This window comes from Oncorhynchus masou, chromosome 29 (assembly GCF_036934945.1).
Source record: "Oncorhynchus masou masou isolate Uvic2021 chromosome 29, UVic_Omas_1.1, whole genome shotgun sequence".
In the NCBI taxonomy this organism is placed as follows: Eukaryota; Metazoa; Chordata; class Actinopteri; order Salmoniformes; family Salmonidae; genus Oncorhynchus; species Oncorhynchus masou.
Window position 1 is genome coordinate 20,535,306 of NC_088240.1, and position 27,265 is coordinate 20,562,570.

The 27,265-nt window shown below is 44.6% G+C and overlaps 1 protein-coding gene across 4 annotated transcripts in view; it reads right to left on the bottom strand.

The window, feature by feature from the left end:
* Window positions 1-15,254: 15,254 nt before the first annotated feature.
* The window catches only part of arhgap20 (Rho GTPase activating protein 20), a 61,473-nt gene continuing 49,462 nt past the window's right edge, over window positions 15,255-27,265 (bottom strand). For all 4 annotated transcript variants that reach the window (XM_064944226.1, XM_064944225.1, XM_064944228.1 and 1 more), the window contains 2 exons: window positions 18,119-18,233; window positions 15,255-17,389 (listed from right to left, as the gene is read on the bottom strand). In XM_064944226.1, coding sequence (XP_064800298.1) covers window positions 15,711-17,389; window positions 18,119-18,233 — 1,794 coding nt within the window. In that variant the 3' untranslated portion in view covers window positions 15,255-15,710. The remainder of the gene's footprint in view (window positions 17,390-18,118; window positions 18,234-27,265) is intronic.

Here is a 27,265-nt window from a genome sequence, read left to right on the forward strand (position 1 = left end):
TACCTCATTGGAACAGGAAGTTATGTTGTCGTCAAGAGCTTATATAGGAATGAAGAGGAGGGTGTGTTTGAAAAGTTTTATAGCCCTTGTCCCTTCACAGGGGAGGGCCACTGATTGAGCAGCCCTATTTTATGAAAATCCAAATCTCACATTTTAGAAGCTAAAATCACATTTCATCCCATCACAAATAATTTCATATTCAAACATTTAAATTGAACAACAATTCCATGTGAATCTAATAACTCTGATGTATAGACTTTCCACTGTAGAGTTATGTCATCTTATCATTGATGAGAATGTCTCAGATGACGACCAAACTGACATCATATTGTCACGACTTCTACCGAAGGTAACTCCTCTCCCTGTTCGGGCGGCGCTCGGCGCTCGGCGTCGCCGGTTTACTAGCCGCTACCGATCCCTTTTCTTTTTCTGGTTGTTTTGTCTGTGTTCCTTTTCACACCTGGTTTCAATTGCTTTGATTTCTGTGGGTATATAGGGCACCTGTTACCTGCCGTAATTCGTGCAGGATTAAGTTTGTGAGTATTAGCGTTCGGTATTCTATTTATTGTTTTCGCATTTGTATGTAGTGTCGGGACTGTGGTTGTTCCTCCGTGTACTGACACAAGTTTGTTTTCCTTCGAGCGCGTTGTTTGGGCATTTATCTGGGCCAATTTTGTATTGGTGGACTATGTGTACAGATCTCTACATTAAACACGCTTCTCAAAGAAAATCCCTGCTCTCCTGCGCCTGACTCCTACACCTCTCACCGAGACGCACTTTATCACACATATTCATTAAATACCACTGCATATGTTCAATAGTTCGGATTACCAGAATATAGTTCATTTCCCACAAAATACTGATGTTCCCAGAATCTCTATGTTAACCAAGGTTTTTTTTTAATGTAACCTCAGTAGGTTCGAGAGAGGAAAAAGGGGGGAAGAGGTATTTATGACTGTCATAAACCAACCCCCCCAGGCCAACATCATGACACAAGGAAGAAGTTATTCCTAAATTTAAAAAAAAAAACTAAAAGCATTGTATTTGGGGAAAATCATTTGCTAAACATCAACTAAATATTGTAATCAGTCATGTTGAAATTTATCAAGTTGAGGGGACAAAACTGCTTGAAGTAACCCTGTATTGTAAACTGTCATGGTCAAACATATTAATACAACAGTCGCTCAGATGGGGAGAAGTCTGTCCATAATAAAGCATTGCTCTGCCTTCTTACCAACACTATCATCAAGGCAGGCCCCACAGGCCCTAGTATTGTCGCACCTGGACTACTGTTCAGTCGTGTGGTCAGATGCCACAAAGAGGGACTTAGGAAAATTACTATTGGCTAAGAACAGGGCAGCACGACTGGCCCTTAAATGTACACGGGGAGCTAACATTAATTTGTGTTGACAAGCTGAATGCACCGAGCTGTCTGTTTAAACTGCTATCACACAGCTCGGACACCCATGCATACCTCACAAGACATGCCACCAGAGGTCTCTTCACAATCCCCAAGTCCAGAACAGACTATGGGAGGTGTACAGTACTAGATAGAGCCATGACTACATGGAACTCTATTCCACATCAGGTAGCTGTAAAATCAGCTAAAAAAAAATCTTATGGAACAGCACGGACTGTGAAGAGACACACAGGTACAGACATACGCAAACGCACACACACGGTAGCACTCAAACTCTAAAAGCACGTACAATGTGATGTTGTTGTATGGTGGTATTATACATTTAGAATTGTGAATATGTAGTGGTGTAATAATGTCAATGTACTGTTTTATCTTTTGTTTTATGTGTAATGTAAATGCCTTAACTTCTTAAGGTATAGGGGGCAGCATTTTCACTTTTGGATAAATAGCGTGTCCAATTTCAATGGCCATCTAGGAACTGCGTTACAATGTTGAGAGTTGCGCAAGGCTTGAAAAGTAGCTTGGTTTGTTGTCTTCCTGTATTGAACACAGATAAACCCGTCTTCAATTTGATCGATTATTAACTTTTAAAAATACCTAAAGTTGTATTACAAAAGTAGTTTGAAATATTTTGGCAAAGTTTATAGGCAGCTTTTGAAATATTTTGTAGTGACTTTGCGCATTTTGGAAGCTGTTTTTTTCTGGATAAAACGCGCCAAATATATTGACATTTTGGATATATATGGACGGAATTAATCGAACAAAAGGACCAATTGTTATGTTTATGGGACATATTGGAGTGCCAACCAAAGAAGCTCGTCAAAGGTAAGGCGTGTTTTATATTTTATTTCTGCGTTTTGTGTAGCGCCTGCGGGGTTTAAATATGCTACCCTCTTTGTTTACTGTTGTGCTATCATCAGATAATAGCTACTTATGCTTTCGCCGAAAAGCCTTTTAAAAGGCTGACATGTTGGCTGGATTCACAACGAGTGTAGCTTTAATTGAGTATCTTACATGTGTGATTTAATGAAAGTTTGATTTTTATATCAATTTATTTGAATTTGCCGCTCTGCATTTTCCCTGGTTTTTGGCCAAGTGGGATGCAAGCGTCCCTTATACCATAAGAAGTTCATGTGTTTGGACACCAGGAAGAGTAGCTGATGCCTTATTTGTATTTTATTTAACCTTTATTTAACTTGGCAAGCTAATGCAGCTAATGGGGATCCCTAATACATATAAAAACAAATACACTAAGTCTGAATTTGTCCTGCTAGGTGACCTAAACTGGGACATGCTTAAACCACCTGAACAAGTCTTAAAACAATGGGACTGTAATGTGGTCGGTGTGTAGCTTGTGTAGAGGAGTCTGGCAGCAGATATGAGTAAATAAACGTAATATACTCAAAATAGACAAATATAATACAATAAAGCGAGCCCACATAACGGACCGTATTACATACAAAAAAATGACTCACGAACAAACATGGGGGAACAGAAGGTTAAATAATGAACAAGTAATTGGGGAATTGAAACCAGGTGTGTAAAACAGAGACAAAACAAATGGAAAATGAAAAGTGGATCGGGGATGGCTAGAAGGCTGGTGATGTCGACCGCCGAACGCCACCCAACAAGGAGAAGGACCGACTTCGGCGGAAGTTGTGACATTACCCCCCTCTTGATGTGAGCTCCAGCAGCGTGCCGACACCAACCTCGGGGACGACCTGGAGGACGAGGCGCAGGGAAATCCGGATGGAGACGGTGGAACTCCCGCAGCAACGAAGTGTCCAAGATGTCCTCCAACGGCGCCCAGCATCTCCCAGTCACATTATTGTAGACGTAAGTCCAATAATCACATACACAATAATATTTATACATTGAAAAACAAAAAGTGTGCACCCAATACAAAAAGCTATTTTTTGTGTTTACAGCTGACATACAGCCAAGAAGGATAAGGGGCTCCTTATGGACCCTGAACGACTTCGGCAGAGCAGATGACACATCAGATGGTACAGAGGCAATTCTCCCGTTCTGTACAAACGTTTTTTCAAACACACCGAGAACAGAGGATTTAAACGTTCTGGCGTCGCTCCATATTCCATACCCTAACAAGCAACGCACAACTCGGGCTATAGTACTGTTCAGTATTGCTCAGAATCCTCCCCTCCAGAAAAGTACTACTGGGCAAGGCTTCACGAGACGGCGCTCCATGGACACGGTATGAAGCCATTATATATATATTATTGGTTATACATAGTTTATTATTTATACATTTTGTAGGCTTGAATATGTTAAAACACAGACAAATAATGTTTTTTCAGGCTCCAACGAGACAGGCTGTCACGTTCTGACCTTTATTTCCTTTGTTTTGTCTTTATTTAGTATGGTCAGGGCGTGAGTTGGGCGGGCAGTCTATGTTTGTTTGTTCTATATTTTGGGTATTTCTATGTTTCGGCCTAGTATGGTTCTCAATCAGAGGCAGGTGTCATTAGTTGTCTCTGATTGAGAATCATACTTAGGTAGCCTGGGTTTCACTGTGTGTTTGTGGGTGATTGTTCCTGTCTCTGCACCAGATAGGACTGTTTAGGGTTTTCACATTTCTTGTTTTTTGTAGTCAGTTGTTCATGTGTACATTACGTATTAAAAAGAACCATGGACACTTACCACGCCGCATATTGGTCCTCTGATCCTTTTCGCCTCTCCTCTTCGGAAGAAGAGTAGGAAATCCCTTACACAGGCCCTGCAGAATCGGGAATGCTTGATAAAACCCCCCCCCCCCCCAGTTTCAGCAATTCGTCAGAACAGCCCTCATCAAAAAAGCAGAGGTATTTTAATTATGTATTGTTAATATATACAGTAGTATTATACCTGAAATGTATTTGACATTTTTGTATCTAACATATTTGTATATTTAATAACCTATTTTGTATGTATTATTTTCTTTCAGACTCCTCCCCGGCGTATAACGGCACAGAAGACTACACACATCTAGAGCACTCGGAGGATTCCAGCTCACCGAACATTCCCAATGAAACAACCAAACCGGAGGATTTTACCGTTTTAAATTACATTTCAGAGGCAGACGACCGGCTATTATGGCATGCGGCCAACCTTCTTGATTCAGCCAATTCTTTGGCGGAAACATCCGGATCTGAAATAGAACAAGCTAGGTTTATCGCAGCCTTTTCCAGGGCTCTAAAATCCCGAAAGGTTTTGCTACACAAACGAGTGGGGTTTTTACTTGAGCGACAATACCGCCAGGATCTATCATTCTGGCATAGAACAATTCCAAGTATGTTAAACAGCATTCTGATTAAAGCCTCTTACCACAGATACCGCCAGAACTCCAAGCTATAATTAAACATATGAATGAGGTGGGGGTAACAGACATAATACCGATAGATGAAAGCATATTATCACAGATTCCAGCCGAACTCCTAGAAATGATTAATCGTATGAACGAGTCACGGACGTCCGATGAAAATGTGTTATCACAGGTTCCCGAAGCCCACATATCCCTAATAAATCAGATTAATGAGAGTGACATCTTCGGGATCGCACACCCCCCAAAACCAGCCGTTAAAGCCCATGTCAGAAGAGTCTGAAACGCAATACGATGTTTTTGAGGAATTGGAAAATTGTCTATAAAATCAGGATAGAGCCGGTATCGATAGAAGTGTTCGGGTTGTGTACCGAATTACATTCAACAATACAGAGATTCTACAGTTTTTAAATTTCATATGGGTGAATCAGAATCTTGACTATGCTGTGTTTTACGTAATGATATTGGATACTCTGAAGGAACTGTTAGACAGGGCAAGAGATTATGGTGAACCACGCGATGTCTTACAGTTGGAAATTTGTGGAGATAGCCTGCATAACACGGTATCTCTTATTTTACCCAATGGCAAAGTAGATCTTGAACAATTTATCGCCCTGCTAGAACGACTTGTTCAGTCAAATTTATCCATCATAGCCGATAGGACCCTCGAGCTTGTCGTGCAAATAATACGTCAACCCCAGGGTGGTGGGGGTCAGAGAAGGAAGCTAGATAGCCTAATGCAATCAGAAATCATAAGCAATAAAACGGCCTACTTCATAAACGTTCACAATCCAGGTAATAAGCTATGCTTTGCAATAGGGCTATCCCATTTACTCAATCCTGGATGTACGGATCTAGCGGCATTACAAAAGGCTAGAGAGCTCCAAATGGCCGTGGGTCTAGGTATACAGGATGCTGTGGCTTCCTCAGACATTGTCAAATTTGAAAACTTTCTGAATATCAAGATTGTGGATATGTACCACAGTAGAGCTAATGCAGCTCTCTTGAAGTTCCAAAACAACCCCCAACCTCATCTTCAGATTCTGTACTGTTATGTGCAAAACGAACATTACTATGCCATTACTAACATCACAGCATTTTTAGGCGCACCATATGTCTGTACATTGTGCCATACCGGCTACACCCGGATGGGGGTCACTCGTGCTGGTATAACTGTTCAGTATGTCTGGATGAAAATTGTCCTATGCAACCCTTAAACTTGACACCCTGTAAGGATTGCCACCGCACATGTCGTTCGGCCTACTGTTACGAAAAACACAAAATTGAAACATTAACAAGAAATGTCCTAAATGCCATTGCATTTACAACCTTAAAATAGATAGCCCTAAATGGCATGTGTGTGGAATCATACATTGTCCAATCTGTAAAGGGCCTTTGAAAAGCAGAGATGCGGAAGTGGTTCAAGAAGTGCCACACGAGTGTTATATTCAGCCCTTGGATGAAGATGAACATTCAGATAAATACGTGTTCTATGACTTTGAGACAAATCAGCAATCGTGGGTTCATTTGCCTATATTTGTATCTATCATGACTTTCAAGGGTGAAAAGTGGTCGTCAGAGGGATTCAATTGTGCACTGCTCTTTCTAAAACACTTCAGAAAACCTCAGTACAGAAAATTCACGTTTATAGCGCAGACTGCTAGAGCCTATGACTCTTACCTTCTTCTGAACCACTTGATACAGCAAGGCGTTGCACCCAGTGTCAGAGCTCAAGGTAGTGAAATCGTGTGTTTTGTAGAACCCGCCTTCAACCAGAGATACATTGACAGTTTAAGCTTCTTACCCATGAGATTGGCTCAAATGCCAGAGGCCTTGGGTTTTGAAAACTCTGTGAAAGGTTGGTTCCCCCACTTCTTCACATCTGAGGAGAATCTACATTATATTGGATCTTATCCCAGCCCCGAAAAGTACGGGTGTGATCAAATGTCTCCCAAAGAGCATGAGAGATTCATGACGTTGTACGAGACAATAAGACATGGCACCTTTGATTTCCGTAAAGAGATGGAATCATACTGCGACAATGATGTGGTTATACTTCGTGAAGGATGCCTCAGATTCAGAGAAGAGGTAATCAAAGAAGCAAGCATTGACCCCTGGATTTGTACAACTATTGCATCGGCAATATCGTACACACTTTCTACCTACAGCATCTATAACTATCCCCTCGCCTGACAATAACCAACGCCAATTTAAGTCATACTCTGGTGGGTCCATTCAATGGTTGGAGTACTTGGCTCAGGATGAACACATTTTTATTCAACATGCTTTGAATCGGGGGGAGAAGGCGTTTGGCTCTTACAATGTAGATGGATACACACAGATTGACTGGGTTAAGACCGTGTATGAGTACAACTGTTGTTTCTTCCACAGTTGTAAGTCATGCTTTGTTCCCCAGGCCATGTGTGTCCTAACCCAAAATATGTTTGGGGAAATGTACCAAGAGTTTCAAGACAAATTGGATTCTTTCCAGGCTACTTACAGGTTAAAAGTGGAGGTTTTGTGGGAGCATGAATGGACCCCCCTCAAAAAGTCTGATCCTCATGTTCAAGCCTTCCTTTCCAGCTATGACACACCAGAACCCCTGGAACCCCGGCAGACCTTGTATGGAGGCCGTACCAATGCTTTGACATTGAGGTATGTAGCGCAACCTGACTAGACAATAGGATATGTAGATTTTACATCCCTTTATCCTCATGTAATGAGTTCCTCATGCTATCCTATGGGGCATCCGGAAATTATTAATCGCGACTTTGACTTACCTCAAAACTATTTTGGTCTGATCAAAGCAACTGTCTACCCTCCTAGGGGTTTGTTTATACCAGTGTTGCCTTACAAGGGCCCTCAAGGAAAACTTTTCTTTCCCCTTTGTCACACCTGCAGTGAAACCACAACCAGCAAAACCCATGTGATCATTCAGATCAAGAAAGAGCCCTGACAGGGGTATGGGTCACAGTTGAATTCTCTAAGGCTCTAGAGACGGGGAATCGTGTGGCCAAAATCTTTGAAGTGTGGAACTTCAGACACTCTTTTTAAAGAGTACATCAAGACCTTCTTGATATGCAAGCAAATGGCTTCAGGCTATCCTGCATCGGTCACAGATCAAGAAAGACAGGTACATTCAAGACTATCACGACAGAGAAGGCATACTTCTTGACCCTGACAGAATAGAGGTCAACAAAACCAAAAGAAGTGTGTCGAAATTGTACTTGAACCCACGTTGGGGCAAATTATCGCAGAGATGCAATATGATAACAAAGTCGATCATTAAAGACCCCAAAGAATTTTTGGAATTTGTTTTTTCGGACCAATACAAAATTTCACATTTTTCATTCTTAAGTCAAGACATTGCCCTGGTGCAATGGAGGAGCAACAAGAAGTGGGTTCTGCCCCCGGGTAATGTAAATGTGTTTCTTGCAGCATTTACCACGGCCGACTTGAACTGTACACGCTCATAGAGTAGATTCAGAGCCGGGTTCTTTACCAAGACACAGACTCTGTGGTCTATGTAAGCAAACAGGGTGATTGGAACCCCCCACTCAGCAACTATCTGGGTGGTTTAACGAGTGAACTCGAAGATGGTGACCTTATCAAAGAATGGTCCTCCTGTGGTCCCAAAAGCTATGCTTTTAGGACTAAAGACAATCACGTGGTGTTGAAAGCCAAAGGCGTGACTCAAAACTATGAAAATGCCCAGTGTGTAAACTTGGAATCAATCACACGCTTGGTCGAGGGGTTCATAAACGACAGAAATAGTGACTTGGAGATTTTGAGCTCCTACAAAAAAATTGTTAGGGATAAAAAGGGCTTCCATCTAAGGAATGCCCCACTTACTAAATGATTCAGGGTAGTCTATGACAAGAGACTGCTTTTGCCTGACGGACCACATTGCCCTTTGGCTACTGACTTATGCTACAAGCTACAGTGTGTCTTAAAGCTTAAGATATAATGACTGCTGTAGAAGGTTTTGACCCCCGGTTGCAACTACCATTTTCGGCCTTAATTGCAGGCCCATCTAATAGTGGTAAAACTCGTTTTGTAAAAGGTATTTTAGAGAATTCTGAACATGTGTTATCTCAAAAGCCTGATAATATTGTGTGGTGTTATTCGTGTTATCAACCTCTGTATGATGAATTGTTGAAGAAAATAAAAATCAAGTTTGTTGAAGGAATACCTGAATCCCTGTCTGATGATGAACTTCTCCCTCCTCATAAAAACAATCTGCTGGTTTTGGACGATATGCTATTTGCAGGTAGCGAACATCCCGAAGATATCGGGCTCTCATTAATCTGATTTATTAGGGATATGAGGGCTTCGGGAACCTGTGATAACAGGTTTTCATCGGGCTTTCCTGACTCGTTCATACGATTAATCATTTCTAGGAGTTCGGCTGGAATCTGTGATAATATGCTTTCATCTATCGGTATTATGTCTGTTACCCCCACCTCATTCATATGTTTAATTATAGCTTGGAGTTCTGGCGGTATCTGTGGTAAGAGGCTTTCAACTGTCTCAATTAGGTCTGTTGGCTCTGCCATTTGGATAATTAATGATGCACGTTCTTGGGTTATTCTGGAAGGATCCGTGTTACATATATGATTTTAGCGCCTGTATTTGCGATTTTTAATCGGAATGCTGTTTAACATACGTGGAATTGTTCTATGCCAGAATGATAGATCCTGGCGGTATTGTTGCTCAAGTAAAACACCACTCGTTTGTGTAGAAAAACCTTTCGGGATTTTAGAGCCCTGGAAAAGGCTGTGAAAAACCTAGCTTGTTCTATTTCAGATCCGGATGTTGCCGCCAAAGAATTGGCTGAATCAAGAAGGTTGGCCGCATCCCATAATAGCCTCTGAAATGTCATTTAAAACGGTAAAATCCTCCGGTTTAGTTGTTTCATTGGGAATGTTCGGTGAGCTGGAATCCTCCGAGTGCTCTAGATGTGTGTGGTCTTCTGTGCCGTTATACGCCGGGGAGGAGTCTGAAAGAATATAATACATACAAAATAGGTTATTAAATGTACAAATATGTTAGATACAAAAATGTCAAATACATTTCAGGTATAATACTACTGTATACATTAACAATACATAATTAAAATAGGACGATGGCTGTTCTGACGAATTGCTGAAACCGGGGGGGCGTGACTTTTTTCATCAAGCATTCCCGATTCTGCAGGGCCTGTCTCGTTGGAGCCTGAAAAAACATTATTTGTCCGTGTTTTAACATATTCAAGCCTAAAAAAATGTATAAATAATAAACTATGTATAACCAGTAATATATATGTAATGGCTTCATACCGTGTCCATGGAGCGCCGTCTCGCGAAGCCTTGCCCAGTACTACTTTTCTGGAGGGGAGGATTCTGAGGAATGTACTATAGCCCGAGTTGTGCGTTGCTTGTTAGGGTCTGGAATATGCGAGCGGGTGGAGGTTCCGGGGGAGTTGCCGCGAAGTTTAAATCCTCTGTTCTCGGTGTGTTTGAAAAAACGTTCGTACAGAACGGGAGAATTGCCTCTGTGCCATCTGATGTGCCATCTGCTCCGCCAAAGTCGTCCAGAGTCCATAAGGAGCCCGTTATCCTTCTTGGCTGTATGTCAGCTGTAAACACAAAAATAGCTTTTAGTATAGGGTGCACACTTTTTGTTTTTTAATGTATAAATATTATTGTGTATGTGATTATTGGATTTACGTCTACAATAATGTGACGGGGATTGGCAGCAGGCGTTTTGCTCCTGAGAATCCCCGTCTAACGCTGTCTGTTCCAGATCATTTAACCCTCAGAGCAGTTGCGTAAAGGATTGAGAACCTAGTAACGTTAGATAATATTAACATTTATGTGTCCTATATTTTTTTTAAAGTACTTATACGTAAAAAAGTACCATACGTGCAGTGCCCCCCCCCCCCCCACACACAGTTTTAAAACACATATAACTCATGTTTAATATTCCAATGATATCAATAATATTCAAACAATTCCCCGCTTCCAAATCTTAAAATATATTATTTTCCCTAGCTCACCTTCAGAAAGCAACCATTAGGAGGGATTCACGGATGATCTTCGATAACTCTTCTGGGCTGTTGGCCTGGTGTTTGTAGTTGCGCTAAAGCCATGCGAACAGAGATAGTACAGAATGAGTTTACAGATCCTGGGGTGATGTTTTTCGGGCGATATCCTGTATGTTAGAAATGGGCCTGGAGTACCCCCACAATGTTTTAGATTACAAAGGCAGGAGGGGATGTCTATACCAGTAGGAGGGGATGTCTATACATTATGTCTACCGGTATTGCCTTTTGATTTCCTACATCCTCAGGCGTAGCAGCTTGGGGGGTGTCTGATGTAAATGTATAGACCGGTAATGGGGGGACCGTTAGCATATGCGCTGATTATAAATAACAATGTTTAACCTCCAGGGGGCTGTCTGGACTTATTGTATTCTTTCTGGGGCTGTTTGACTTTTTAGCCCCCACATCTGGGTGAGATAAATTCGGATTTGAAAACGTGTGATGTTCCGATTTTAAGAGACGCCGAGACACATTTCGATGGGGGGGTAGTCAGATATCTGTACATACAGTTGGCCTGATAGTGCAAACCATGGTTTCAAATTAACCCTGCAGAGACACACACCCCCACCCCTTTGTTTTTGAAACACACACCCATACACACCCGCACACGCACACCCGCGCACGCCCACAGCTTTTCAGAAATTATTTTTCTCCGAGACATGCATGATAGTGAGAAAAGACAGAGCTCCTTCGTTAAATGGTGAGATACTGCTTTCAAAAACATTTATTTAATTCAAAATATTTAGTAAATACAGTTTAAAACATGTTATAATTAATTAACCAATTTTACTGCTCAATATTTAAACATGCCCTAATGTTTTATGTATAAACATTGGTGTACAACAGTTGTACATCATTACCAAACACAGTACTACACTTTTAATAATATATAAAATGTTTAGAACTATCTGTTGTAGGAAGACTGTATTTGTATAAAATAATACATAGGTTTTTTGAAAACGTACATGGCCATTTTCCCAGAAAAGCCTTTCTCCGACAGGGGCGCGACAGAAAATGAGAGCTTCCCGTTCATTAGGGGGTGAGATACAATTTTAAAACCATTTATTTAATTCTAAATCTTTAGTATATCTAGTTAAAAACACCAAAACCAACGCCAAGACAGGCTCTCTTGCACGCTCCATCAAAGCTCCGTAAGTTTTCACTCCAGGGAAAGATCCTCCGTCGGGCCTGTAGATCCTGGGTATGCCGTAATTGTTCACGATTTTGGAAAAGACTGCCCAGCTTATTCATAAGGGTTATGAATATGGGATAATCAATCCATTTAAAGCTAAACACTGGCATAAAAAAGTTGACATCCTTGCATGCTTTGGAAAATACATATGAACGTACAGATTTCGTCGCTTTTGCACTGTCAAATTGTTCACATGCTAAAATTGTCACTTTGGAGTCAGGGCTATACGCCATTGAAGCGATTCTTAGGGCCTTCAGATCACTTCGTCCGCAGACCAGTTCTTCCAGTGCATATCCAGGGAGCGTTGTACCGCTCAGGGCCTGTTCAATTTGACAGAGTGCTAGCCTTATTTTAAGCCATTCTCTCATCCGCAGCGCAGGAGAAAAACTCCCGGGTTTTGCCTGATAAAGGGGTTTGGGGCCGCTGTCTGTGAATATTTTAACCGTAGATTCCTCGGGTTGGAATATGTAAGACCTATGTCCCTCACTCGTACCCAAAACTCCTTTAAAATATTCTGGGGTCTCACACAAAACTTTCTCGAGGCCTTTGTCATTAGGTTCATGACAAGAGACACATAGCACCCGAGAATAGGCCTAGGAGACATAATTTTCTGTTTAATGTTCTGGGTTTTATTTAAAAATCTTGTTTAGTGTTCTGGGGCTGCATGTCTTGTTCTGGGCTTTATTTATAATGTGTCTGCCACACCCAATACCCCCAGACATTCCTGTTTCATAGACAACAGCCCTAAGGTCAATAAAACAGGGGGTGGGGGGGCCATACTCTTTGAAATGTTCAAACACATCCCCCCAGTTCAAATAGGTCCCTAGACATCAATCATCATGACAACTTCAAAGGAATAGATGCAATATATGCATAAATTAGCACACCCTCTAACGCATGAGAACAGGAACAGGATGCCCATATATAGGCATAAGCACATGATAAGTTCCGGCCAGGATGTCCTGATAGGATACCCAGACATGGGCACTCCCTAGAGCACGTGATAAGTTCCTGACAGGATGTCCTGACAGGATGCCCAAACATGGGCATACACACGTCATCCGGACATAGGGCCATCAATCAATCTTTTGACGTGTGCCGTGTAGCCTAGTGGTTAGTGTAGCCTAGTGGTTAGAGCATTCGGCTAGTAACCGGAAGGTTGCAAGTTCAAATCCCTGAGCTGACAAGATACAAATCTGTTGTTCTGCCCCTGAACAGGCAGTTAACCCACTGTTCCTAGGCTGTCATTGAAAATAAGAATTTGTTCTTAACTGACTTGCCTGGTTAAATAAAGGTAAAATAAATTTAAAAAAGTACTTTATTTGAGATTCTTCAAATTAGCCACCCTTTACCTTGTTGACAGCTTTGCACACTAGGCATTCTCTAAACCAGCTTCATGAGGTAGTCACCTGGAATGCATTTCAATGAACAGGTGTGCTTTGTTAAAAGTTCATTTGTGGATTGTATTTCCTTCTTAATGCGTTTGAGCCAATCAATTGTGTTTGAACAGGTAGGGGTGGTATACAGAAGATATCCATATTTGGTAAAAGACAAAGTCTGTATTATGGCAAGAACAGCTTAAATAAGCAAAGAGAATCGACAGTCCATCGTATGTGTTATTTCATAGTTTTGATGTATTTACTATATTTCTACAATGTAGAAAATAGTGAAAACAAAGATAGACCCTTGAATGAGTAGGTGTGTCAAAACTTTTGACTTGTACTATATATATATTATGTATTCCTTGGGTGGTTATTTCATTCAGTCATGCTACATTTTTTCTTATTTCATTGGATAACATCCTGAAAAAGGTATTCAAAGCCTGTATACACTTAGTGTACAAAACATTAGGAACAACTTCCTAATATTGGGTTGCTCCCTCTTTTGCTCTCAGAACAGCATCAATTCGCCGGGGTATGGACTTGAAAGCGTTCCACAGTTGTATCAGGTTGGCTGCATGTCCTTTGGGTGGTGGACCATTCTTGATACATACGAGAAACTGTTGAGTGTGAAAAACCCAGCAGTGTTGCAGTTCTTGACACACTCAAAACATACTACCATACCCCATTCAAAGGCACTGAAATATTTAGTCTTACCCATTCACACTCTGAATTGTACACATACACAAACCATGTCTCAATTGTCTCAATGCTTAAAAATCCTTCTTTAACCTGTCTCTTCCCTTTCATCTAGACTGATTGAAGTGGATCTAACAAGTGACATCAATAAGGGATCATAGCTTTCACCTGGATTCACCTGGTCAGTCTATCAGGGAAAGGTGTTCCTAATGTCTTTTACATTCAGTGTCTATATTTTAATATAGTAATATCTCTAGCCTCTTGTTTTTCCCCTCACTTATCATACAAGTTAATTTACAGAGATGTCATTTTCACCATTATTCCCAAGGTGATTTATCCAAGCCTTGTGGTGAGGGGGTTACACAGTGAATTCTAATGAAGCATGTTCTGTGAGGGCCAGGAGTCTTTCCAGTCCACCCTAGTTATTATAACTTATAACTACTAATGACTCCATCAAGCTCCCTCGCTAAACCAACCATTCCTACTTGTGCTGCTTTCCCACTAAGCTTCCCACCTCTGTAGAGGTGTGACAATTAGACATAAACAGGCAGAATCACTTCAACATCCAGCTAGACCCCTGACCTTAGAACTCCACAGTGCATGTTAACATGACCCATGTGGGCCAGCATATAGTACCTTTTAGACTAGAGACGTAACACTTATTACTGATGGAGTCATGCTCCAGTGATTCAAGTACAACAGCATCCAGCCCTACACAACTTGTACACACATATTTTGAGCAGATATTGTACTTTGAGGCAGGTCCAGGAAGGCGGGCCAAACCCGTGGGCTTCATGGCTCTGTTCCATTACATAATTGTCCGTGCTCATGTCTTCCTGTCTGGTGTGTGAGAGAGAGACTCTCTGGCTGACTCTATCACTTCTAGACCTGTCTATCCTCTTCGACCCAGACCTACATCACTCAGCCACCAGAGACCATACAGATGAATTATTCATGGAAATATTATGCTTACATCACACTGTGAGTCTGATGATTCATGCTAAACAGGTGTAAAGAGTTGACATTTCACTAATACAGCACTGTGCTTTTAGTATAGTACAGCTTGTCCTACTTTGTCAGTCCTGCAGAGTCGTAGTCCAGAACCCAAGTCATGGAGACCCATAACATCAAAAAGAAGGCACAAAATAACAGAAGAACAATTTTAAAAGATTTTGCCTTTTTAATAAAGAGAAATGAATACTCCCGTTGATACATAAAGATACTTTCACAAGAGCAACATTTTGTTATAATCATTTTAATTAATTTTCATAAGCATTAGACATCAGATATACAAACAGTGTGTTCTGTAGCAAATATACTCTATAGGACAGCAGCAGGATGGGCATCATGTACAAAAATACACATACAATTTCTTTCAGGTCGTACAACACTATAACAAAGCATCATATGAACATAAATATAGAGCTCTACCTGTTGTTGAACGACAGACATGCAGAAACAGAGCTCAAGCACAACCAAACATCTACTATAACTGCACATATATGACAATATAAACACCAACAACAATACCATATAAACATACAAACGATATGCTATAAACAACATTGACCAGCCATATAAAAACAAACCCAGACACTCTTAAAATCCTCTTGGATGTATTAAACGTAAGACTCTTCAGCAAAGAACATTTGGTCAAAGTCGTCAACACACGGGTCACTACACTTCCTGCTCTGCCACTCCCTCTTCCCCTGGATGAGGGCCAGAGCCACCTCTTGACTCCTACCCAGGCATGCGTCTGCATCCACCCGCCCCTGCGAGGAAAAGTAGTCCCTCACTGCCCGTGTGGTGGAGGGTGATAGGCAGATCCCTGGCTCTGAGTTTGGGCCTGCTCCGTTCCGCTGTGGCTCCACGTCAGAGACTCTAAGTCCGCTCTCAGGGAGCTGCTGATCTTTGACCCTGTGGGTCCGGGACTTGACTCTGGGCCTCTCCAGGGTAAGGCTAGAGGCTGCATCTGTCAGGCATGAGGGCTCGGAGGCTCTGCGAGGCATGGTGAGGATCTTGCGGCTGGCCTCCATGGCCGGGGTGAGGAAATGAGACTTATGCCTCTGGAGGGTAAGTGTTGAGCTACTCTGTCCATAGAACACACCCTGGGGGGGCTGAGTGACCTCACTTCCTATTCCAGTGGGCTGCTGGGTGACGTCACTTCCTGTGGGGGGTCTGTGGGTGACTTTGCAGGACTGGTCGTGCAGCAGCCGTAGCTCCCTTACGGTGAGGGGTTTCTCCGTGCCTCTGTAGAAGGGAGACCTACTCCCCTGTAGCTGTAGGATAGCCTGCTGGTAGGATGGAGGGCTACTGGACCTCCTCTTGGTGGTCACCTCTACACCTTTAACCTCTGGGGATTTTGGGAGGCTAACCCCTTCCCCCTCCCCCACTTCCTCCTCCAGATGTCCGTTGTCAGGTTGCCGAAGCGACAGCCGTCGGTCCCTCTTGAACCAAGTGTTGGGGTGCAGGCCGTGGTGGGTGGACAGGGTCCGGGAGGAGTGGGGGGGGTGGCTTTGGATCCAGTCCACTGTGTCTCTCTTGGGGGGTGAGCCCTGGGGGGAGCGGGGTGAGAGGGGGAAGCGGGGTGAAAGTGGGGAGTGGGGGGAAGGCTCAGCCAAATGGAAGCCGGTGCTGGTGACATAGTCTGTGGAATACTGGGAGAAGGCAGAGTCTAGGGAGCTGAGGGAGGAGCCTGTGGGTGAGGTTGCTGGGGACGACAGGCTGGAGCAGCTTGCATCCAATCGTAAAGGAGGGGGCGGGGCGTGCTTCAGCGTCCTCCGCTCTAGAGTTCCAACCCCTCCTCTTTCTCCACCTGTGACTACAATGTCTTTCAGCTGCAGAGCCCTGAGCCCCTGCTTCAGAAACACTTCATCTTCCCCTTCCTCCTCCTCTTCTTCCTCTCCCTCCATCGCCGCATCGTAGCTCGCTTTACGTGATGCCAAACTGTGCTTATCTGATTGGACAATCAGAGCTCCGGGGGTGTGTCCAAGGGCGGGCTCCGAGCTGCGTCGTAACCTCCGAGGGCCATGTGATTGGACAAAGGACTGACGTGGCTGTGGTTGGCGTACGGTGGAGGTGAACTTCCTGGGTCTGGGCAGTGGAGGGAGATGTAGGAGGTCAGGGTCAGGGTCTGGGTCACAGTCACTCAGCGTGATGACAGAGTCTCTGCTGTGGCTGTCTGGCATGGCCTTGTCTCTCAGAGGGAGGGACTTCTGGAAGGGCGACTCTGGGTCCTCGTTTAACTCGTTCTCCAGGCTGTCGTAGGATGAGTCATTCATCTGGAAAGATGACACATCTATGGAGGGAGAGAGAGAGGGAAAGAGAGAAGGGGGAGTTTGAGTTTGAACAAACCTCCATTTCGTTAGATAGACACAGGATTTGAAAACTAAGCATAAAGTTCTGTAATGGTCCCTAGCATACAGCTGCCATTCAAAGAGGTTGGTTTAGGTGGTTTAGGGGAGAAGGAGGAAATTGGCTGGTGTGTTAATGAGTCACTGAGAGTGTACTAATCACTGAAGTGACTGAGGTCAGCATATTGACCCCAATCAGCAAACCTCACCGAGACACAGGCTTATGGAGAGGCCACGTCTGAGAAAACACTCAACTCGGACACACACACACACACACACACACACACACACACACACACACACACACACACACACACACTGCAGCTAGTCAGGGTTAATACGCTTTTTAACGATGATAAGGGCTCCAATACACAGAACCACTGTCTTGCTGTCGACACACATACACACACACTCGTGACTTTTTTGACCCTTGTGAAGAGCTGTGTCAAATTAAACCACCTCTGTGTTGTTTCAGTTCTGCTTGGTTTGTGACCTCTCTTCCTCACTCCACCTCTAGGAGGCATCTATTTTCTCCCTGTCTTTTCTGTTCCTATTCAACTTTATCTCATCAAGTTTTCTGCCACCAAAACGAACAGCATTTGTTTAGAGCACTGTACAACATAATTTGGATTTCAATGTTATTTCTTCAGTAAATAAATGGAGACTTTGTTTACCTGATCCATGGTCACTGCTGTTGGTCTTCTGAGGGAATGCACCAAACAGAGAGGTGACATCATCTCCCAGGACCTTCCTGCAGTTCTCAATCAGTAACCGTACCAGCTCACAGACCTGGAAACAGAACATAGACCTTGTTACACAGTCACACAAGTTAATGACTGGTCCCAGATCAGGGCTCAGACTGCAATTTATACTGTAGGTTATTTCACAGGTAGTTTCCCGGGAAGACTGTGTCATGGTTTTCACAATATGTCAGCCTGTTTTATACGCCTCTGTTCAGAGGGCTACGGGAGTGAATGGACTGATAGAGAATGGCTTTGAATTTCACAGGCTAGTCTGACACAACAGAACTCCAGCAAGGGAATAAGGCTAAACTGTCTTCTCTCTCGCTCTCCTTCTGTCCCTCCCTGTATTTAGCCTGATTCTGTCTATCATGGGGGCTGCCAATCAAACTCACTGAGATAAGATCGAGAAACCCAATCATTAATCCAGAACCTGTTGTTATTGGTGAAGAAGTAGGGGGGCTTTTTCTGAGGTAAGGTATGATAGCATGCGTATTTATTGTGCAAACTTTTCTGACAAACATTTACTCAAGCTACTCAGAGACTAACATGTCTGTAGGAGCCACAAACTGTGAAATGATAACCGTGGAGTGATGGAGAAGGGAGCAGAAGTGAAGTGGGGGAAAATATGGGAGCGGAGGAGAGCGGAGGGGAGCGGAGGGGAGCGGAGGGAAGGGGAGTGTTCCAGACTGCCCAGTGCCGTTAGAGACCAGACCCACGCCAGCCCACTTTGACTTGGCTCCTTGTGAGGCCGCGACCGACGAGGGGAATGTCAAAATCTCACATTTTCCCCCTTCAGAGGCCTTGGAGCCAGTGGGCCACACATACAAACAAACAGAAAGAAGTGTGTGTTGTGTGTGAGAGAGAGTGTGTGCTAGAGAGAGCAAGAGTGTCTCCGTGTGCGTGCGTGCGTGCGCACGCGTGTGTGCGTATCCGTGTGAGTTTGCGCCTGTGTGTAAAGACAGAGAGGAGTGTTGAAAGAGGTGGGTTTGTCAAAACACACTCGTCCTCAGGAATCTGTAGGAAATGCTTTGGATTTTTTCCCAGTGAACCTCAACAGGCCCAAACCTCACCAGAAACAAACACACATTTGACACGGATTGAGAAAGATCGGGAAACAACCAGATTGAGTGTGTTCCAACAACAATGTGTCCAAAATCGACCGTAATTCAGAGAATATTATAGACGTGATGACTTATTCTTGTTATTATTAACCTTACAATACATCTGGGGCCACTCGTTACATATTGAATCATTTCAGGACTAGCATGTGTTGGACAGAGTCTAGTGGTAGGGTTAGTACTGTCATGTGTTGGACACAGTCTAGTGGTAAAGGTAGTACTGTCATGTGTGCTCCCTCTCCGGCCTCTAGGTCAGCAGGTTGCTCATTATGGCGCACACCTGTTTACCATCGTTAAAACGCACCTGCGCGTCATTAGACTCACCTGGACTCCATCACTTCCCTGATTACCTACTCAGAATATGTCAGAATATGTCACTCCCATCGGTGACTAAATCAATGTAAAATGAGAGTGTAAGTAGGTCAGTCCAGGTTTAAAGAGGAAACATACATAGTATAGCCCAGCCTGAGGCTCCTAGCAGGAGGTTGACACACTCTCTAACTCCACACTGCTGTTTGTTCTTCCATTGGACATCCTGCTTTTTCAGACAGCTACAGTAGCAGCAACAGTATGACTTTCCTTTACACCCTGTCCTGGCCCTTAGCCTCAGCCCTCCAAACCTCCAGACCTTTAGGCGTACATTACACTACCGTTCAAAAGTTTGGGGTCACTTAGAAATGTCCTTGTTTTTCATGAAAACGTAAATTAAATGAGTTGCAAAATGAATAGGAAATATAATAGTCAAGATGTTGACAAGGTTATAAATAATGATTTTTCACTGATATAATAATTGTGTCCTTCAAACTTTGCTTTGTCAAAGAATCCTCCATTTGCAGCAATTACAGCCCTGCAGACCTTTGGCATTCTAGTCGTCAATTTGTTGAGGTATTCTGAAGAGATTTCACCCCATGCTTCCTGAAGCACCTCCCACAAGTTGGATTGGCTTGATTGGCACTTCTTATGTACCATACGGTCAAGCTGCTCCTACAACAACTCAATAGGGTTGAGATCCGGTGACTGTGCTGGACACTCCATTAAAAATAGAATACCAGCTGATTGCTTCTTCCTTAAATAGTTTTTGCATAGTTTGAAGCTGTGTTTTGGGTCATTATCCTGTTGTAGGAAGAAATTGGCTCCAATTAAGTGCCGTTCACAGGGTATGGCATGGCGTTGCAAAATGGAGTGATAGCCTTCCCTTTTCAAGATCCCTTTTACCCTGTACAAATCTCCCACTTTACCATCACCAAAACACCCCCAGACCATCACATTGTCTCCACAATGCTTGACAGATGGCGTCAAGCACTCCCACAGCATCTTTTAATTTTTTCTGTGTCTCACGAATGTTCTTCTTTGTGTTCTGAACACCTCAAACTTAGGTTTGTCTGTCCATAACACTTTTTTCCAATTTTCCTGTCACGCCCTGACCTTAAGAGAGCTTTTTATGTCTCTATTTTGGTTTGGTCAGGGTGTGATTTGGGTGGGCATTCTATGTTCATTTTTCTATGTTTTGTATTTCTTTGTTTTGGCAGGGTATGTGTCAGGATTTGGCCAGGGTTGTTCCGGGTTTTGGTCACTAGATGCCCCCACTGTGCTTTTTGACCTTATGTTTTTTCCCTAGTTCCCCATTATTATTTGCACCTGTGCCTCGTTTCCCCTGATTGTATTTAAACCCTTAGTTTCCCTCAATTCTGTGCTCTGTGTTTGTATGTTAGCACCCAGCCCTAGTGTTCTGTGTATTCTTGTCGATTCCGGTGGATGCTCTTGTGGAATTCTGTTTTTGTTTTCGAGTATCTCTTGAGGCTTTTTTGTGCTATTCCTACCACCTTTTGGATTTGCCATTTTTTTGTATTGAAGGACTTCTCCTTTTTACTTTATTAAATACACCGTCTTAAGTACTGCTGTGTCTGCCTCATCTTCTGGGTTCTGCTGACTATTCGTGGCTCAGTTGGTTAAGTGTCTGTTTCTCACTCCGGAGACCCAGGTTCGTAACCGGGTCCTGACAGAAACACAGAGCCAAAAATGAACCCAGAGGCAGCCAGTTCCCAGGACCTTTTTGCCATGCTGTCCCACCACCAGGAGACTGTCCAACGCCACGAAGCCGCCCTGGTTCAGCAAGAGGCCTTAATGGCTAGACATTCTCATCTTCTGTCGGAGATGCTGACTTCCATTAAGCAAATATCTGATCGACTTACCCCGGCAACAGTTCCCGTCCCAGTACCTCAGATTCACGTACCCATGGCAGTTAACCCCCTGGCTGAACCTCGTCTTCCACCTCCCCAACGGTTCTCAGGTGATCCAAGTGCTTGTAAAGGGTTTCTCACCCAATGTTCTCTCTCCTTTGAGCTACAACCCTCGTCGTTTCCCACCGACCGGTCTAAGATCGCTTATATCATCACCCTGCTGTCGGAAAAAGCCCTGGCCTGGGCTACTGCTGTGTGGGATGCCCATAGTTCCTGCTGTGCCAGCTACTCTGCCTTTGCTGAGGAATTCAAACGAGTGTTTCAAGGCCCAAGCAGTGGTTCTGACTCAGCCAAACAGCCATCCAGTTCCGCACGGTGGCAGCAGCAAGTGGCTGGAACAACGAGGCGCTCACGGTGTGCTTTCTGAAAGGCCTTTCCGACACTATCCAAGATGAACTGGCCACTCGGGAACCACCGGACAATCTCGAGTCCCTGATCAAGTTGGCCTCACGCATTGACCAGCGTCTGAGAGAGAGAGAACTCAACCGTAGACCTCTAGCCCCTATCAGTCCCAGCTCCGAGTCCTCACCTTTATCCTCGCTGGCTCCATCGGAACCCATGCAGATTGGACGCATCTCCCAGGCTGAGAGAGACCGCCGGATGAGGAGCGACGCTGTCTATATTGCGGCAAACCGGGCCATTTCCGTTCCACGTGTCCCGGGCTCCAGGGAAACGCTCTGTCCCGTACAGACCGGGGGAACTGTAACGGGAAACATAACCTCCTCCCATCCGTCCAACTCCCGTCTGCTCATTCCAGTCACTCTCTCCTGGGACAACCACAAGCTTCACCTTCAAGCCTTGGTAGACTCTGGAGCCGCAGGTAACTTCATGGATGGTGTCTGGGCGAAGGAGAATGGCGTTCCCTCTGAACCTCTAAGTGAACCCATGAGGGTCACTACATTGGATGGAAGCCCTTTGGGATCTGGACTTGTCACTCATGTCACTACCTCCTTGCGACTTTCAGTTTCACAACACCAGGAATTGATGAACTTTCATTTGATCTCCTGTTCCGAGTTCCCTCTCGTCCTTGGATACCCCTGGCTTCACAGCCATAACCCTCACATCGACTGGTCTGTGGGCACTATCAAGCAGTGGGGTCCTACGTGCCAAGCTACTTGTATTTTCCAGAATTCCCCGAGTTCTACTCCCGAGTCTTTAGAATCCATCGACCTGACCCGAGTTCCCGAGTGTTACCATGACCTCAAACTGGTGTTTAGCAAACAGAGGGCCACCATGCTACCACCCCATAGACCTTACGATTGCCCCATCGACCTGTTTCCGGGCACTTGCCCCCCAGGGTTCGGATCTTTTCCCTATCTCCACCCGAACGAGCTGCTATGGATACCTACATCAAGGACGCTCTGGAAGCAGGCCTCATGCGTCCATCCACCTCCCCGGCGGGAGCAGGGTTTTTCTTTGTGGCCAAGAAAGACGGTGGATTACGTCCTTGCATCAACTACCGGGGACTCAATGCCATAACCGTCCGTAACCGTTACCCGCTACCCCTTATGGCCACAGCCTTCGAGCTGCTCCAGGAAGCAGTTGTTTTCACTAAGCTTGACCTGCGGAACGCATACCATCTTGTGCGGATCAGACCTGGTGACGAGTGGAAGACCGCTTTCAACACGCCTACTGGTCACTATGAATACTTGGTGATGCCCTTCGGCCTGACCAACGCCCCAGCGGTGTTCCAAGCGCTCATAAACGATGTGCTTAGGGATATGCTTAACATATTTGTGTTCGTTTACTTGGATGACATCCTCATCTTTTCGAGCTCCCTTCAAGAACACACTAAGCATGTCAGACAAGTACTCAAACGCCTCCTGGACAGCCATCTGTACGTTAAGCCGGAAAAATGTGAATTCCATTCATCCCGAGTACAATTCCTGGGATTTGTAGTGGAACCCGGTCGAGTCCAAATGGACCCCAGGAAGGTAGGGGCGGTAGCGGATTGGCCCACCCCCAAATCCGTTAAGGAAGTTCAGCGTTTCCTGGGCTTCACAAACTTTTACCGCAAGTTCATCAAGAACTTCAGCTTGGTGGCAGCCCCTCTCTCAGCTTTAACCAAGGGTGGCAATGCAAGGTTTTTGTGGGGAAGAGAAGCTGAGACGGCCTTCCAAGGACTCAAGCAGCGCGTTCTCTCTGCTCCCATCCTGATACTACCGACTACGGATGAACCATTTGTGGTGGAGGTAGACGCATCAGAGGTTGGTGTTGGAGCTGTCCTGTCTCAGAGGGGTGAAGACAAGAAGCTTCATCCGTGCGCTTTCTTCTCACACCGGCTTACCCCGACTGAGAGGAACTACGATGTGGGGGATCGTGAACTCCTAGCGGTTAAGATGGCATTGAAGGAATGGAGACACTGGCTCGAGGGGGCTTCTCACCCGTTTCAAGTGCTTACGGACCACAAAAATCTGGAGTATATCCAGCAGGCGAAGCGGTTGAACTCTAGACAAGCTAGATGGTCTCTTTTCTTCAATCGATTCCAGTTTATCCTCACCTATTGGCCCGGGTCGAAGAATCTCAAACCGGATGCCCTGTCCCGAGTCTACGCTCCTGCCATTCGAGATGACACGGACATGCCTGTCCTTCCTGCTGCTAAGATTGTGGCTCCGATCTCGTGGCAAGTTGAGGATACCGTGAGACGTGCTCAAGCTAGCGAACCGGACCCGAAAGGAGGTCCTGCCAATCGGTTGTTTGTCCCCAAGGCAGTGAGGACTCAGGTCCTTCTGTGGGGGCACTCCTCTCGCCTCACCTGTCATCCGGGCGTAGGTCGCACCTTGGAGTTCATCCAGCGTAAGTTCTGGTGGCCTACCATAAGAGAAGACGTTGCCACTTTCGTCAATGCCTGTCCCGTGTGCTGCCAGGGCAAATCTTCTCACCTCCGCCCTCAAGGACTCCTTCACCCTTTACCTGTTCCCCACAGACCCTGGTCCCATATCTCATTGGACTTTATTACTGGACTTCCTCCATCCCATGGCAATACTACTATCCTAGTCATAATCGACAGGTTTTCAAAGGCGGCCAGGTTCGTCCCTCTGACTAAGTTACCTTCTGCCAAGGAAACGGCTGAGTTGGTAATTAATCATGTGTTCCGAGTCTTCGGCATTCCTCAAGATATGGTTTCTGACAGAGGTCCCCAGTTCGCCTCAAGGTTTTGGAAGGCCTTCTGCCAACTCATGGGGGCTTCTGCCAGTCTATCTTCAGGGTACCATCCGGAGTCCAACGGCCAAACAGAGAGGATGAATCAAGAGCTGGAAACCACCCTCCGATGTATGACTCGTGACAACCCGTCCACATGGTCATCCTTTATTGTTTGGGCCGAATACGCGCACAACACCTTGCGCTCCTCCTCCACTGGTATGTCCCCACACGAGTGTCAGTTTGGCTATGCTCCTCCATTGTTCCCGGACCAGGAGGCAGAAGTCAGAGTGCCTTCAGCCTTGAAGTTCGTCAGACGCTGTCGGCTTATGTGGAGGAAGACCCGTCTTAATCTTATGCGTTCCTCAGAGGTACCAACAACAAGCCAACAGACGTCGCCGTCCCGGGCCTACCCTGCGCCCGGCCAGAGAGTCTGGCTCTCCACAAGAGACTTACCTCTACGGGTGGAGTCTCGCAAGCTGTCCCAAAAATACATCGGTCCCTTCAAGGTTGCCAGGAGAGTTAACCCAGTTTCTTATCGCCTACACTTACCCAGATCCCTTAAGATTAATCCCACATTTCACATTTCATTGTTAAAACCTGTTGTTTTTCTCCCCTTGTCCCGGCAGACAGACCTCCCCTCCGCCTCGTGTCATTGGAGGCCAGCCGGCTTATACCGTCCATCGGATACTGGATTCCCGCCGGGTGCAGCGGTCCTGGCAGTATCTGGTGGACTGGGAAGGCTACGGTCCCGAGGAGCGCTCCTGGGTTCCTGCCAAAGACATCTTGGACCCTGACCTCATTCGTCAGTTCAGGGCCCTCCACCCTGAGAGAGCTGGTAGGAACGTCAGGAGCTGTTCCTAGGGGGGGGGATTCTGTCAGGATTTGGCCAGGGTTGTTCCGGGTTTTGGTCACTAGATGCCCCCATTGTGCTTTTTGACCTTATGTTTTTTCCCTTGTTCCCCATTATTATTTGCACCTGTGCCTCGTTTTCCCTGATTGTATTTAAACCCTTAGTTTCCCTCAGTTCTGTGCTCTGTGTTTGTATGTTAGCACCCAGCCCTTGTGTTCTGTGTATTCTTGTCGATTCCGGTGGATGCTCTTGTGGAATTCTGTTTTTGTTTTCGAGTATCTCTTGAGGCTTTTTTGTGCTATTCCTACCACCTTTTGGATTTGCCATTTTTTTGTATTGAAGGACTTCTCCTTTTTACTTTATTAAATACACCGTCTTAAGTACTGCTGTGTCTGCCTCATCTTCTGGGTTCTGCTGACTATTCGTGGCTCAGTTGGTTAAGTGACTGTTTCTCACTCCGGAGACCCAGGTTCGTAACCGGGTCCTGACAGTATGGTTCTCAATCAGGGACAGCTGTCTATCGTTGTCTTTGATTGGGAACCATACTTAGGCAGCCCTTTTTCCCACCTGTCTTTGTGGGTAGTTGTCTTTGTTTGTTGGCACTAGTTTGGATTGTTTATTGTTGGAGTCATAAATAAAGGAATATGTACGCTCACCATGCTGCACCTTGGTCCTCTTCTTTCGACAGCCGTGACACTTCCTCTGTCCAGTGTCTGTGTTCTTTTGCCCATCTTAATATTTTAATTTTTATTGGCCAGTCTGAGATGGCTTTTTCTTTGCAACTCTGCCTAGAAGTCCAGCATCCCGGAGTTGCCTCTTCACTGACGTTGAGACTGGTGTTTTGTGGGTACTATTTAATGAAGCAGCCAGTTGAGGACTTGTGATGTGTCTGTTTCTCAAACTAGACACTCTAATGTACTTGTCCTCTTGCTCAGTTGTGCACGGGGCCTTCCACTCACTCCTTTTTCTGTTCTGTGAAGGGAGTAGTACACAGCGTTGTACGAGCTTTTCAGTTTCTTGGCAATTTCTTGCATGGAATAGCATTCATTTCTCAGATCAAGAATAGACTGACGAGTTTTAGAAGAAAGTTAATTGTTTCTGGCCATTTCGAGCCTGTAATCGAACCCACAAATGCTGATGCTTCAGATACTCAACTAATCTAAAGAAGGACAGTTTTCTTGATTCTTTAATCAGAATAACAGTTTTCAGCTGTGCTAACATAATTGCAAAAGTTTTCTAATGATCAATTAGCCTTTTAAAAACGATAAACTTGGATTAGCTAGCACAAGATGCCATTGGAACACAGGAGTGATGGTTGCTGATAATGGGCCTCTGTACGCCTATGTAGAAATTCCATTAAAAAAAACAGCTGTTTCCAGCTACAATAGTCATTTACAACATTAACAATGTCTACACTGTATTTCTGATCAATTTGATGTTATTTTAATGGACAGAGAATGTGCTTTTCTTTCAAAAACATTGACATTTCTAAGTGACCCCAAACTTTTGAATGGTAATGTGTTTGTTTTTTTGTGGGTTTTTTCCACCTTTATATAACCAGGTAGGCAAGTTGAGAACAAGTTCTCATCAACAATTGAGACCTAGCCAAGATAAAGCAAAGCAGTTCGACACATACAACAACACAGAGTTACATATGGAGTAAAACAAACACAGTCAATAATACAATAGAAAATAAGTCAATATACAATGTGAGCAAATGAGGTGA